The sequence below is a fragment of the Schistocerca cancellata genome, chromosome 8 (assembly GCF_023864275.1).
Source record: "Schistocerca cancellata isolate TAMUIC-IGC-003103 chromosome 8, iqSchCanc2.1, whole genome shotgun sequence".
Classification (NCBI taxonomy): Eukaryota; Metazoa; Arthropoda; class Insecta; order Orthoptera; family Acrididae; genus Schistocerca; species Schistocerca cancellata.
Window position 1 is genome coordinate 578,818,470 of NC_064633.1, and position 14,182 is coordinate 578,832,651.

Sequence of the window (14,182 nt, forward strand, 5' to 3'; positions counted from 1 at the left end):
ACAAAAGCAAGCCAAGCCGCGAGCGGCGACAGGCCGTAAACACGCACTATCAATGCGAGAAACAAAGCGTGACACAGTACAGTAATGCATTTTCAGCTTAGAGTGACGCAAACACCTATAACAAAGAAAACAGCACTTATCTGATCAAAGCAAAATGAGCAATTGATTCAAACCAGACGAAGTACGTGAAAAAGGAAGGGTACCCGTATAAATACGGACGGAGCGCCTGACGCATAGCAATGGCTACCTGGTAAAGCTTAACTGCTAAGCTTACGACTCGAACCAAACTACTGTAGCTGTATCGTCATTCATTCGACCTAAATTGTATCTCATATTACAATGGACCAACTTTGTTTTGATTTGGAGGTGCGGCCTAAAACTTTACTCTCCCCTGGAATTTCGAGTCTCAAATTTCCGGTGCGGCTTAGATTCGGGAATTTTTTTTTTCCTTTATTTCGAGTCTCATTTTTCAGGTGCGGCTTAGATTCGAGTGCGGCTTAGATTCGAGTAAATACGGTAGATTTGTAATTTTACTAGAGGATATTTAAGAATAGTATTCATAAAGATGTATGCTAGGGCAATGAACCAGGAGGCCTACTCAAGAAGGATATGGAGGGTGCACTCGACATTTATTGGATGAGAAAAAGGGCGGATAGGCAGACCTATGAAAGGCTGACCTATATTGCACAGACTGGGGCATCAAGAAGGGGATTAACCTGTACCATAGGAGGATGGGAATAAGAAAGGGGCATACCTACTAAAATGGAAGGAGAAAGGGTACTCCTAGGATCAACCCAGGTAAGATATAGCTACTGTTCCTAAAAGGAAAAAGAGCAGTATCATGACAGAAGTCACACGTTTAAAGGGATGAGTCTGATAAGTTTGAATTCTATGCAGCACTAGCATTTTTACGTTTTCGATTTACAAGTGTCAGAAGAAGGGAACACTTTATTCTACCCAGAGTTCCACCAGATTACAATAAGTAATGAATAAGTACATGCTTAGGAAAAATAGTACAGGAAGTAAGAATAAAGCAGTAGAGCATTCATGAGTTATGTGGATGATAGCACAGAGATAAAACTAAATTTGAAATGATGAAACTTTAAATACAGAGTACCTCAATGTTTGGTACTGTTCTTGACCTATATAAATGATTTATGAAAGACATTGGAGAACTCTTAACAAAATGTAATGTGTGCAGATGATACAAGTATACTGATAATGATACAAGTATACTGATAAATGGCCAAAACACATTCCTAGCAAACACAGTCAGGAGAATAATGTTACAGGCTTACAACTAGTTCACAGAAACAGCTTTACTCTAAATCTTAAAAACACACCAAATGAAACTGCGTGAAATTTTTAGACTTCCAGACACATAACAAATTGAGCTAATACTAACTCATTGTATTGATTTGTAGATGGATTGCTAGCATATTTTACATATTCTCACACAGTAATGTCCTATGTATGGTATAATTGTTGTGACTGTACCCACTTGCAGTGTTTTGTGGTTCCTGACTGGATGAGGAGAGGGTGGTATGATAGGTGGGTGGCCTGTTTCCTATCACTACAACACAGAATGCACACGTAGTTAAAATACATTTTATTACAGGAACCTATTGAGTACTTAACTTCACTGATGTCCAAGTTCTGTGGTTAACAGCAATCAAGTAACACGTATTAATTCTTGAATCTTGCCTCTGTCCATATCAAAACTATATACAGGGGTAAGTCAGTTATTATCCACAAAGTAGTTATAAAATTTTATTGTAATCAAACAGGAAACTTCAGAGTGTATACAACCTGGAACAACCGGGAAATCCAGGAAAAACCCGGGAATTTTTTGATCTGGGAGAAAACCAGGAAAAACCCAGGAATTTTTCAGAATTCTGGGAAATTTTCATTGCTTTAGCTTTCAGATAACTTTTTGTAATTTTGACTGCTGAGAATTGATTCTCTAGCAAAGAATCTTACTGTATCTTCCTACTGGAGAATGAAACTGCAGCAATACAACACAAATGAGATGAAAAAAACTTAACTTGCACCATTTACAATAACTAAACACCGTGTGTCTGCAAATATATGTCAAAGGTCTTAGGGTGAAGACTATGTAATACTTTGTAACAATGAACTGCTTTCCATGAGTGTGATGTCACAACTGTTTCCATTAGGTTCGTTTGACCAGGTGCCAGCGGTGTCATGCGCATGTGCAGTTGAATCGCGTATGAGCAGTACCTTCTCCCTTCTGGGTACTTGAAGTGTGGCTGTTAGCTGAATCGGCAGTAGCAGCAAGTAGCCAGATGCCATCGACAAAAATTTTTCTTGCGCGCCCTAGCTGCTAGATTCACGCATGTACAGAGTTGTCTGAGTTGAAGTGGGGAGGGTTAGTCACCACGTGACCCTTGTTTGTGTTATGTGATTTCATTGTTTCCTCCCCGTTTACAGCTCCCATGTCAAATGAAAACAAAACAAAATGGATTTCTGTGGCTGGGAGCAATCAAGTGAATTAAAATACATTCACATAATTACAGAAGGCAAAAATATATTATTAGTTTCAGTTTTCTGATTTTATTTTATTTCCAAGTTATTAGTGGTCAAGCATTAATCGCCTTGCAGAACAATAAAGTTATTTTTGTCAGTTTGCTAAAGAAATTTGGCTTTATCAATCTTTTCTGTTGAGGCAATCAATTTGTTTGAAACAAAGTGTTTCATTCCACAGTATTGGCTAGTTCCAACTGTTTGCTGAATTTCAGGTTCACGTTCTCATCGTCTGCTATGTATGGCATTATGCCATAATAAACCAAACTTGAGATAGTACAGTACTGGTACTCCAAGAACATTTACGTCCCAAAAACCACACTGAAAAGCTTAGTATCAGATGGGACCTACTTCATTGTGAATCTGGAAAAAACAAATGTGCGCTTCAAGCCGAATTATGCATTTTAGTATTGTTTACAAAATTCCGATGCTCTAGGAGTATCCTCTGATGTCTGCTCTCTTAGTGCTTTATACATACGAATATGCGGGCTCCCTGCATCAATCCACGCGCAATAATGCCTGTTTTCTGGCGCTCTCTGGCAACTACTAAATCAAACCTATTTCTAACAGTCTCAGGATAGTAATGTGAAGGGTGGTTCGAAAAGCGTTTCTTTCAAAGTAAATTTCCTTTTATGCAAGATGAATTATGTTACGTGTGAGAAAGTGGTATGAATTTCTTAAATCACAGAGCGTTTGACTCTAGTTTAAGTATAACACATGCAAAAAAAGATCAATATTACATGTGGAAGCTTAGCTTCTCTATTGCTTATTAATCTTCGAGACCAATATTAGATGTGAAAGCTTAGCTTTTCTTGTAGCTATACTATATATATTAATGTGAACCATTAACTTTCCCTATTTGCGTGTTCGTGCTATGTAACAGTGACCTTGCTTTAGGCTGACTATAACACGTGTCCTATGCTCTGAATATCTGCTGTCATTGGCTGGCGAGATCACATGGCACGAGACATGATTGGCTTACAAAAGGACATCGCAATCTCGATTTCAACGCTCCAGAAACTAACGTACTGTGGTTGCTGCACAATTCGAATTTATACTTTCGTAATACGAAAATATGTTGCTGCACACAAAACTTCTCTCTCCCAGTTTTCTTTTTTTTTTTTTCAGGAAATTGTACGCCAGTGTATAAAACGTTAACCATTCAAAGGATTGATGAGTTCCGAGGGAAAAATGTACAGAAAAGCTACTGTCACTTAGCACGGAAAAAGTGTATTTTCGCCCAGGAAAAAGTATATTTTGTAAACGGGATATCCGGGAACAATCCGGGAATTTTTTTTCCTTGTCCATATATACACCCTGAAACTTACAAGAACATTTTTTGACATAGTCTCCTTGCGTTTCAACTCACTTGGCCCATTGTTGTACAAGCTTCCTGATGCCCTCATAAAGGAAGGTTCTCGGTTGAGCTGCAAGCCAGGAATACACCGCTTCTTTCAATGCTTCGTCCGAGGCAAATCAAAGGCTCTTAATGCCTGTTTCAGTGGACCAAACAAGTGATAGAAGGGGCAAGATCGGGACTATATGGAGGATGATCAGTACTTCAAATTTGAGTTTCTGGAGCGTTTCAGCAATGTGGGCAGCAGTATGCGGACAGCATTGTCGTGCAACAACACAACACCTTTTGACAGCAATCCTTGGTGTTTGCTTCGAATTGCAGGCTTTAGCCTGGCAGTAAGCATCTCACTGTAGTGTACACTGTTTATTGTTGTGCCCCTTTCCCCATAATGTTCCAGTACCAGACCTTCGGACCTTGTGCGTCCCAAAAAACCGTAAGCATCAGTTTTCCTGCAGACGGTTGGGTCTTGAACTTTTCCTTGCACTGCGAATTTGGATGTTTCCATTCCAAACTCTGCCGTTTACTCTCCAGCTCGTAATGACAAGTACATGTTTTGTCACCAGTAATGATCCTGTCTAAGAAGTTGTCCCCTTCATTGCCATAGTGATCCAAATGTTGTTTGCAGATGTCCAAGCGCATTTGTTTATGCACCTGTATAAGTTGTTTTGGGACCCATCTTGCACAAACTTTGTGAAACCCAAGTCTGTTGTGGATGATTTAATAGACAGAACCGTGACTAATTTGCAGACGATGTGCCACGTCGACAATAGGTAATCGTCTGTCTAAGAGAATCATTTCACATGAACGCTAATGGTTTCTTCATTTGTCGCAATAAATGGTCATCTGGCTCCTTCATTGTGCGTAACACTTGTGCAACCATTTCGGAATTTTTCAATCCATTCGTAGACACTCCGTTGTGGCAAAACACTGTTCCTGTACTGTACCAAAAGCCTTCGATGAATTTCAGCCCCTGATATGCCTTCTGACCACAAAAAACGGATCACTGAACGTTGCTCTTCTTTGGTGCAAATAGACAGCCGAGCAGCCGTGATTAACAGCACGGCAGCGATAACGAAACTAACCTATCAGCTTGAAAATTGCAAAGATATAACAGCAAATAAACAAAGCATGTTTCCAGAATGAGATTTTCACTCTGCAGCGGAGTGTTCGCTGATATGAAACTTCCTGGCAGATTAAAACTGTGTGCCCGACCGAGACTCGAACTCGGGACCTTTGCCTTTTGCGGGCAAGTGCTCTACCAACTGAGCTACCGAAGCACGACTCACGCCCGGTACTCACAGCTTTACTTCTGCCAGTACCTCGTCTCCTACCTTCCAAACTTTACAGAAGCTCTCCTGCGAACCTTGCAGAACTAGCACTCCTGAAAGAAAGGATATAGCGGAGACATGGCTTAGCCACAGCCTGGGCGATGTTTCCAGAATGAGATTTTCACTCTGCAGCGGAGTGTGCGCTGATATGAAACTTCCTGGCAGATTAAAACTGTGTGCCCGACCGAGACTCGAACTCGGGACCTTTGCCTTTCGCGGGCAAGTGCTCTACCAACTGAGCTACCGAAGCACGACTCACGCCCGGTACTCACAGCTTTACTTCTGCCAGTACCTCGTCTCCTACCTTCCAAACTTTACAGAAGCTCTCCTGCGAACCTTGCAGAACTAGCACTCCTGAAAGAAAGGATATAGCGGAGACATGGCTTAGCCACAGCCTGGGCAATGTTTCCAGAATGAGATTTTCACTCTGCAGCGGAGTGTGCGCTGATATGAAACTTCCTGGCAAATTAAAACTGTGTGCCCGACCGAGACTCGAACTCGGGACCTTTGCCTTTCGCGGGCAAGTGCTCTACCAACTGAGCTACCGAAGCACGACTCACGCCCGGTACTCACAGCTTTACTTCTGCCAGTACCTCGTCTCCTACCTTCCAAACTTTACAGAAGCTCTCCTGCGAACCTTGCAGAACTAGCACTCCTGAAAGAAAGGATATAGCGGAGACATGGCTTAGCCACAGCCTGGGCAATGTTTCCAGAATGAGATTTTCACTCTGCAGCGGAGTGTGCGCTGATATGAAACTTCCTGGCAAATTAAAACTGTGTGCCCGACCGAGACTCGAACTCGGGACCTTTGCCTTTCGCGGGCAAGTGCTCTACCAACTGAGCTACCGAAGCACGACTCATGCCCGGTACTCACAGCTTTACTTCTGCCAGTACCTCGTCTCCTACCTTCCAAACTTTACAGAAGCTCTCCTGCGAACCTTGCAGAACAGTTCTGCAAGTAATCAAAGAGCCTGTAGAAATACAGTTACACCACAACCTAATCAACTGCGACAGTGGCTACCATCTTAGCGCAGCCTGGGAGCCTGCAATCAGTAAAATCAGAGAAGAACATTCCATTCCACCGAGGGCCACGGACAGAGCAGAGAGAGATGTACGCTGGGACACGAACCCCGCACACGGTCCCCCCCGCCCCTCCCCCCCTACCATCACCACCACCACCACCACCACCACCGGCTGCTCCAGGTGCATCGAGCGATTCTGCGGGTGTGTGATTGGCCGGCAGCAGGAAGTGGGGAGCGGTCCAGCAGAGATATCAGCTTGCGGCTGACGATATCCCGACACTTTGCCTGAAGATGATGGAGACGCATTCCATGAAAACGTTGCTACGAGATGATGACGCTACTCGGCTGACAACCCGTGAAGACTTCATATATGAGTTAGAGTTTGCTTAAATGGTCAATGGCTGACTGATCTACAGATAAGCAACAATACTGTACTACACTTTTCTGAAAGGATAATGTTCTGAATATTTTTTTTATGACTCTCCTTGGGTGTAGTAATTGTATATAGCCTTCACCTACATCTACATATGTACACTGCAAGTCATTGTATGATGCATGGCAATGGATACCTTGAACCACAGCTAGTCATTTACCTTCTTGTTCCACCTGCAGATAGAGTGAGGGAAAAATGACTGTCCATGTCTCCATATAAGCCTTAATTTCTGTCTTGTCTTCGTCGTCCTTACGTGAAATATATGTTGGCGGTTCTCTAAATTCTCTCAATAGTGTTTCATGAAAAGAATGTTGCCTTCTCTCCAGGGATTCCCATATGAGTTGACAAAGCATCTCCGTAATACTTGCATGTTGATCAAACCTACCGGTAACTTCGATGGCTTCCTTTAGTTGAACTTGAAGGGGATCCCAAGCACTTGAGCAGTACTCGAGAGTGGGTTGCATTAGTATTCTATTTGTGGTCTCCTTTATAGATGAGCTACTGTTTCCTAAAACTATACCACTAAACCGAAGTCAACCATTTGCCTTCTGTACTACTCTCCTTATGTGCTTGCTCCATTTCAAATTGCTCTGCTACGTTACGCCTGCATATTTAATTGAAGTAACTATGCCAAGCAGCATACTACCAATGCTGTATTTAAACACTGCGGGATTGTTTTGCCAATCTTCATTAACTTACATTTTTCCACATTTAGAGCAAGCTGCCATTCATCACACCAACTAGAAATTTTGTTCAAGTTATCTTGTATCCTCCTACAATCCCTCATACATGACACTTTCCTGTACACCACAGCATCATCAGCAAAGAGTCTCAGTTTGCTGTTCACCCTGTCCATTTCATTAGATCATTTATGTATGTAGAGAATAAAATTGCTCCTATCAGTCTTCCCCGGGATTCTCCTGACAATACCTTTGTCTCTGAGGAGCACTCATCATTGAGGACAACATATTGGATTCTTTTATGTAAGAAGTCATCAAGCCACTCATATATCTGGGAAACTAATCCATATACTTGGATCTTCGTTAACAGTCTGCACTGGGGGACTGTGTCAAATGCTTTCTGGAAATACAGGAATATGGGTTCTGCCTGTTGCTTTTCATCCATGGTTTGCAGGATATTATATGAGGATAAGGAAAGCGGAGGTTTGCACAGACAATGCTTTCGAAATCCATGCTGATTGCGAGCGGAAGCTTTCCGTTTCAAGAAATTTTAGTATATTCGAACTCAGAATATGTTCAAGATTCTGCAGCAAACTGATACTGTGAATATTGGTCTGTAATTTTACGAGTCCGTTCTTTTACCCTTCTTATGTATGGCAGTCACCTGCATTTTTTACAGTCGCTGAGGACTTCACACTGGGCAATAGATTCATGATAAATGCAAGATAAGTAAGGGGCCAAGCTTGAGCTTTTTTCTGCCATCTTCGAGATTTTTGCTAAGATATTTCAGTGGAAGCTTGATCTTTTTACAGACACGTGTATTTCTACTAACTTTTGCTTGTCATCATTGTTGCATTCTGTTTTGTACTGAGAGTGCAGCAGTCACTGCTTCCTCAGCATTGTCCGCATTTTATTAAGCCACAGTGTGTCCTTTCAACCTTAAATCCACTTGCTCAGCACATACTTTTCCAGAGTGCAATTCACAATCTGTTTAAACTCTGCCTATAATTCTTTTACATCTGTCATATTGGAACTAGATGCAGAGAATAACCTTTTTGGAATGTTTCTAAAACTATCACAATGGAATCTGATAATTAACTTCAGTTCACCTACTTGTGTTACTTGCATCCAGGTAGCTTCAAAGTTGATCCAGTTTTGACCTCAGTAGACTCAATGTTTTCATCAACTGCAATGAACACACCCCTTTCTATGGCATCTAACCTGTCTTTTTGATATATGTTCTGTTGTTGTTGTTGTTGTTGTTGTGGTCTTCAGTCCTGAGACTGGTTTGATGCAGCCTATCCTGTGCAAGCTGCTTCATCTCCCAGTACCTACTGCAACCTACATCCTTCTGAATCTGCTTAGTGTATTCATCTCTTGGTCTCCCTCTACGATGCCTCAGAACATGTCTTATCAACCGATCCCTTCTTCTGGTCAAGTTGTGCCACAAACTTCTCTTCTCCCCAATCCTATTCAATACTTCCTCATTAGTTATGTGATCTACCCATCTAATCTTCAGCATTCTTCTGTAGCACCACATTTCGAAAGCTTCTATTCTCTTCTTGTACAAACAATTTACCGTCCAGGTTTCACTTCCGTACATGGCTACACTCCATACAAATACTTTCAGAAATGACTTCCTGACACTTAAATCTATACTCGATGTTAACAAATTTCTCTTCTTCAGAAATGTTTTCCTTGCCATTGCCAGTCTACATTTTATATCCTCTCTACTTCGACCATCATCAGTTATTTTGCTCCCCAAATAGCAAAACTCCTTTACTACTTTAAGTGTCTCATTTCCTTATCTAATACCCTCAACATCACCCGACTTAATTCGACTACCTTCCATTATCCTCGTTTTGCTTTTGTTGATGTTCATCTTATATCCTCCCTTCAAGACACCATCCATTCCGTTCAACTGCTCTTCCAAGTCCTTTGCTGTCTCTGACAGAATTACAATGTCATCAGCGAACCTCAAAGTTTTTATTTCTTCTCCATGGATTTTAATACCAACTCCGAATTTTTCTTTTGTTTCCTTTACTGCTTGCTCAATATACAGATTGAATAACATCGGGGAGAGGCTACAACCCTGTCTTACTCCCTTCCCAACCACTGCTTCCGTTTCATGTCCCTCGACTCTTATAACTCCCATCTGGTTTCTGTACAAATTGTAAATAGCCTTTTGCCCCCTGTATTTTACCCCTGCCAGCTTTAGAATTTGAAAGAGAGTATTCCAGGCAACATTGTCAAAAGCTTTCTCTAAGTCTACAAATGCTAGAAACGTAGGTTTGCCTTTCCTTAATCTTTCTTCTAAGATAAGTCGTAAGGTCAGTATTGCCTCACGTGTTCCAGTATTTCTACAGAATCCAAACTGATCTTCCCCGAGGTCGGCTTCTACTAGTTTTTCCATTCGTCTGCAAAGAATTCGTGTTAGTATTTTGCAGCTGTGGCTTATTAAACTGATTGTTCGGTAATTTTCACATCTGTCAACACCAGCTTTCTTTGGGATTGGAATTATTATATTTTTCTTGAAGTCTGAGGGTATTTTGCCTGTTTCATACAGCTTGCTCACCAGATGGTAGAGTTTTTGTCAGGGCTGGCTCTCCCAAGGCCGTCAGTAGTTCCAATGGAATGTTGTCTACTCCGGGGGCCTTGTTTCGACTCAGGTCTTTCAGTGCTCTGTCAAACTCTTCACGCAGTATCGTATCTCCCATTTCATCTTCATCCACATTCTCTTCCATTTCCATAATATTGTCCTCAAGTACATTGCCCTTGTATAGATCCTCTATATACTCATTCCACCTTTCTGCTTTCCCTTCTTTGCTTAGAACTGGGTTTCCATCTGAGCTCTTGATGTTCATACAAGTGGTTCTCTTATCTCCAAAGGTCTCTTTAATTTTCCTGTAGGCAGTATCTATCTTACCCCTAGTGAGATAAGCCTCTACATCCTTACATTTGTCCTCTAGCCATCCCTGCTTAACCATTTTGCACTTCCTGTCGATCTCATTTTTGAGACGTTTGTATTCCTTTTTGCCTGCTTCATTTACTGCATTTTTATATTTCATCAATTATATATCATTAATTAAATTCAATACTTCTTCTGTTACCCAAGGATTTCTACTAGCCCTCGTCTTTTTACCTACTTGATTCTCTGCTGCCTTCACTACTTCATCCCTCAGAGCTACCCATTCTTCTTCTACTGTATTTCTTTCCCCCATTCCTGTCAATTCTTCCTTTATGCTCTCCCTGAAACTCTGTACATCCTCTGGTTCTTTCAGTTTATCCAGGTCCCATCTCCTTAAATTTCCACCTTTTGCAGTTTCTTCAGTTTTAATCTACAGGTCATAACCAATAGATTGTGGTCAGAGTCCACATCTGCCCCTGGAAATGTCTTACAATTTAAAACCTGGTTCCTAAATCTCTGTCTTACCGTTATATAATCTATTTGATACCTTTTAGTATCTCCAGGGTTCTTCCATGTATACAACCTTCTATCATGTTTCTTAAACCAAGTGTTAGCTATGATTAAGTTGTGCTCTGTGCAAAATTCTACCAGCCGGCTTCCTCTTTCATTTCTTACCCCCAATCCATATTCACCTACTATGTTTCCTTCTCTCCCTTTTCCTAAACTCGAATTCCAGTTACCCATGACTATTAAATTTTCGTCTCCCTTCACTAACTGAATAATTTCTTTTATTTCATCATACATTTCTTCAATTTCTTCGTCATCTGCAGAGCTAGTTGGCATAGAAACTTGTACTACTGTAGTAAGTGTGGGCTTCGTATCTATCTTGGCCACAATAATGCGTTCACTATGCTGTTTGTAGTAGCTTACCCGCATCCCTATTTTCCTATTCATTATTAAACCTACTCCTGCATTACCCCTATTTGACTGTGTGTTTATAACCCTGTAGTCACCTGACCAGAAGTCTTGTTCCTCCTGCCACCGAACTTCACTAATTCCCACTATATCTAACTTTAACCTATCCATTTCCCTTTTTAAATTTTCTAACCTACCTGCCCGATTAAGGGATCTGACATTCCACGCTCCGATCCGTAAAACGCCAGTTTTCTTTCTCCTGATAACGACATCCTCTTGAGTAGTTCCTGCCCGGAGATCCGAATGGGGGACTATTTTACCTCCGGAATATTTTACCCAAGAGGACGCCATCATCATTTAATCATACAGTAAAGCTGCATGCCCTCGGGAAAAATTACAGCCATAGTTTCCCCTTGCTTTCAGCCGTTCGCAGTACCAGCACAGCAAGGCCGTTTTGGTTATTGTTACAAGGCCAGATCAGTCAATCATCCAGACTGTTGCCCTTGCAACTACTGAAAAGGCTGCTGCCCCTCTTCAGGAACCACACGTTTGTCTGGCCTCTCAACAGATACCCCTCTGTTGTGGTTGTACCTACGGCACGGCTATCTGTATCGCTGACGCACGCAAGCCTCCCCACCAACGGCAAGATCTATGGTTCATGGGGGGGGGATATATGTTCTATGTCTCACTAAATATTTTGGAGCTTTCTACTTTGGGTTCCAGCCAGCTCTCAGTTCCAAGAATGACAAATTCGACTATCCCTGTCACTCACTGCAGAGTGTCACCATTTCAGTGTGCAAGTGCCCCTCTGATAGAATATTATGATCAAATGCCTTCAACAAATCACAGTAGATCCCTAATGGTCTCAGTAGAGTGGCCCTTTTGAAATCCAAACTGTGATAGGGTTAGTATTTTGCAGGTACCTTCTGCCATCTTACAGCAGCCTGTGACTCTGTAAACCATGCCTTTTTCATATACAAGTAAGATAAATATGTGATTAAGGGCAATGCTCTTCGGTGGCTTTTATCATACCTGCAGAACAGAAAACAAAGGATAACTGTTGCTTCAAATGCAGTGAATTGTTATTCTAAATGGGGTACGGTATCACAAGGTGTACCCCAAGCTCCATTTTATGGCCAGTCCTGTTCCTGTTTGCTGTAAATGTCTCACCCATAAGTATAAATTCCCCACCAGTTCTGTTTGCTGGTGATACTTTGTTTTAACTGAAACTAATGATGGAAGAAAAATTCAAAGCTATCTTGTGAGCACACTCAGTAACCCAGAAAACTGGTTCCTGTTAAGTGGATTGAAACTGAACATTGCGAAAACTCGTATCATACAAAGGGCGTTCAAAAAGTTTTGCACAGTCGTCTCTAATTTTTTATTTTTTGCAGGAGGAGAATGAAATTTTTTGTGAACATACTTTGATCATTTAGCTATAAGTTGGTATACAAAAGTATTTTCTTTTATTTACATGTAAGCCACAATGGACTGTGAAGTAGATGTCAGGTTTCAACAAAGGTCGGTGATAGAGTTCCTCTTCAAGACCGGTGATGACGCTGCCACATCGATTCACAGGAAGTTGCTCCCTGTTTATTGGGAGGACACAGTGGATTGCAGCAGTATCCAGCAGTGGTTGCAGAGGTTTAAAGTAGGTGATTTCTCTCTACTGGACAATCCACGATGCGGTAGACTATTGATGGCAGTGAGTGATGTGAATAAGGAGACCATTGATTAAATCATCCAAAATGACAGATGTGTGATGACATGACAGCTTGCTGAAATGACTCGTTTGCATCGCTTAGTGCGCTTAGTGTGGTATCACTGGTACAGTCACTAAGGTACAGAAAAATCTGTGCACATTGGGTGCCTAGATTATTGACAAGAGAAATGAAAACAATGAGGAAAAATGTGTGTGAGGGTCTCATGAAGACCTTTACTGAAGAGTGGAAACAGTATTTTGACGGCGCCATTACCCAGGATGAAACATGGTTGTTTTTGTCCAAACCTGAGAGCAAAACCTAATCCATGGAGTGGTGTCATCCAGGTTCCCCTCAGAAGAAGAAACCGAGACTCTCACGAACAGCAGGCCGAAAGGTGATGGCCTGTTTTTCTGGAATCAGTGTGGTGTCATTTTCATTGACTTTTTGGAACATGGCTCCAAAATTAACCAGGACCATTACTGTTTGTCACTGGACAAGCTGAGACATACCATCAAGACCCACAGACTACAGCTTCAGGGTCAGCTCATCAGACTACACCATGACAATGTCAAACCCCATACAGCCCTTATGACGCAGGAGAAAATCAGGAAAATGGGTTGGAAATTTGTTCCTCAGCCTCCCTACAAGCTGGACTTGGCTCTGTGTGCTAAAACATTTGATAACAAGAAAGACCTTATTTCCTGTGCCAAGCGATGGTGTAAAAGTCAGTCCCCAGAATTTTACCAAAGTGCATTTACATCATGGAAAGAATGGTGGGCCAGATGTGTCAAAGATGATGGAAGCTACATTGAGTAGGCTCAATGTATAGCTAAATGTTCCAAGTATGTTCACAAAAAATTTCACTCTCCTCCTGCAAAAAATAAAAAATATTAGAGATGACTGTGCAAAACTTTTTGAATGCCCTTTGTTCATTTCCAAACCAAAAGTTCAAAGTATGTGGAACTTAAATTATGGATTGATAATTATGTAGTAAAGTTCTGATAGAATGTAAGTATTTTGGATTAAAGGAGACCAGCCACCAAACAGTTGAAACATTGAATCACCAACAGGCACTCACAAAAAAAAGAAACCTTGTTAGCTTTGTAAGTAATCCTTTTTTGAGGTAGAGTAGACAAAAACGCACACACACACTCACTCACACACACACCCTCACACACACACACACACACACAGACAGAGAGGGAGAGAGGCCCCTAATGCCTACAGTTGGATGCATACTGCTGCATTTCAGCAGGTGGATTAGGTTGTGGTGGAGGTTTTGTCAGGTAGGG

At 41.6% G+C, this 14,182-nt stretch overlaps 1 protein-coding gene and 1 non-coding gene across 5 annotated transcripts in view; one reads left to right on the forward strand and one right to left on the reverse strand.

Moving 5' to 3' along the window:
- The window catches only part of LOC126094452 (45 kDa calcium-binding protein), a 163,786-nt gene that overhangs the window by 21,941 nt on the left and 127,663 nt on the right, over positions 1 to 14,182 (forward strand). The window contains exon 1 of one of the 4 annotated variants that reach the window (XM_049908827.1): positions 12,666 to 12,838. The exons of the other annotated variants lie outside the window; for them this stretch is intronic. Within the exon in view, the coding sequence (XP_049764784.1) occupies positions 12,741 to 12,838 (98 nt within the window). The 5' untranslated portion in view covers positions 12,666 to 12,740. Of the gene's footprint in view, positions 1 to 12,665; positions 12,839 to 14,182 lie in introns of those variants that run through there. 4 annotated transcript variants of the gene reach the window in all.
- Positions 5,105 to 5,179, reverse strand: Trnal-caa (transfer RNA leucine (anticodon CAA)). Its single transcript has one exon. It is a non-coding gene; the product is annotated as a tRNA-Leu (tRNA).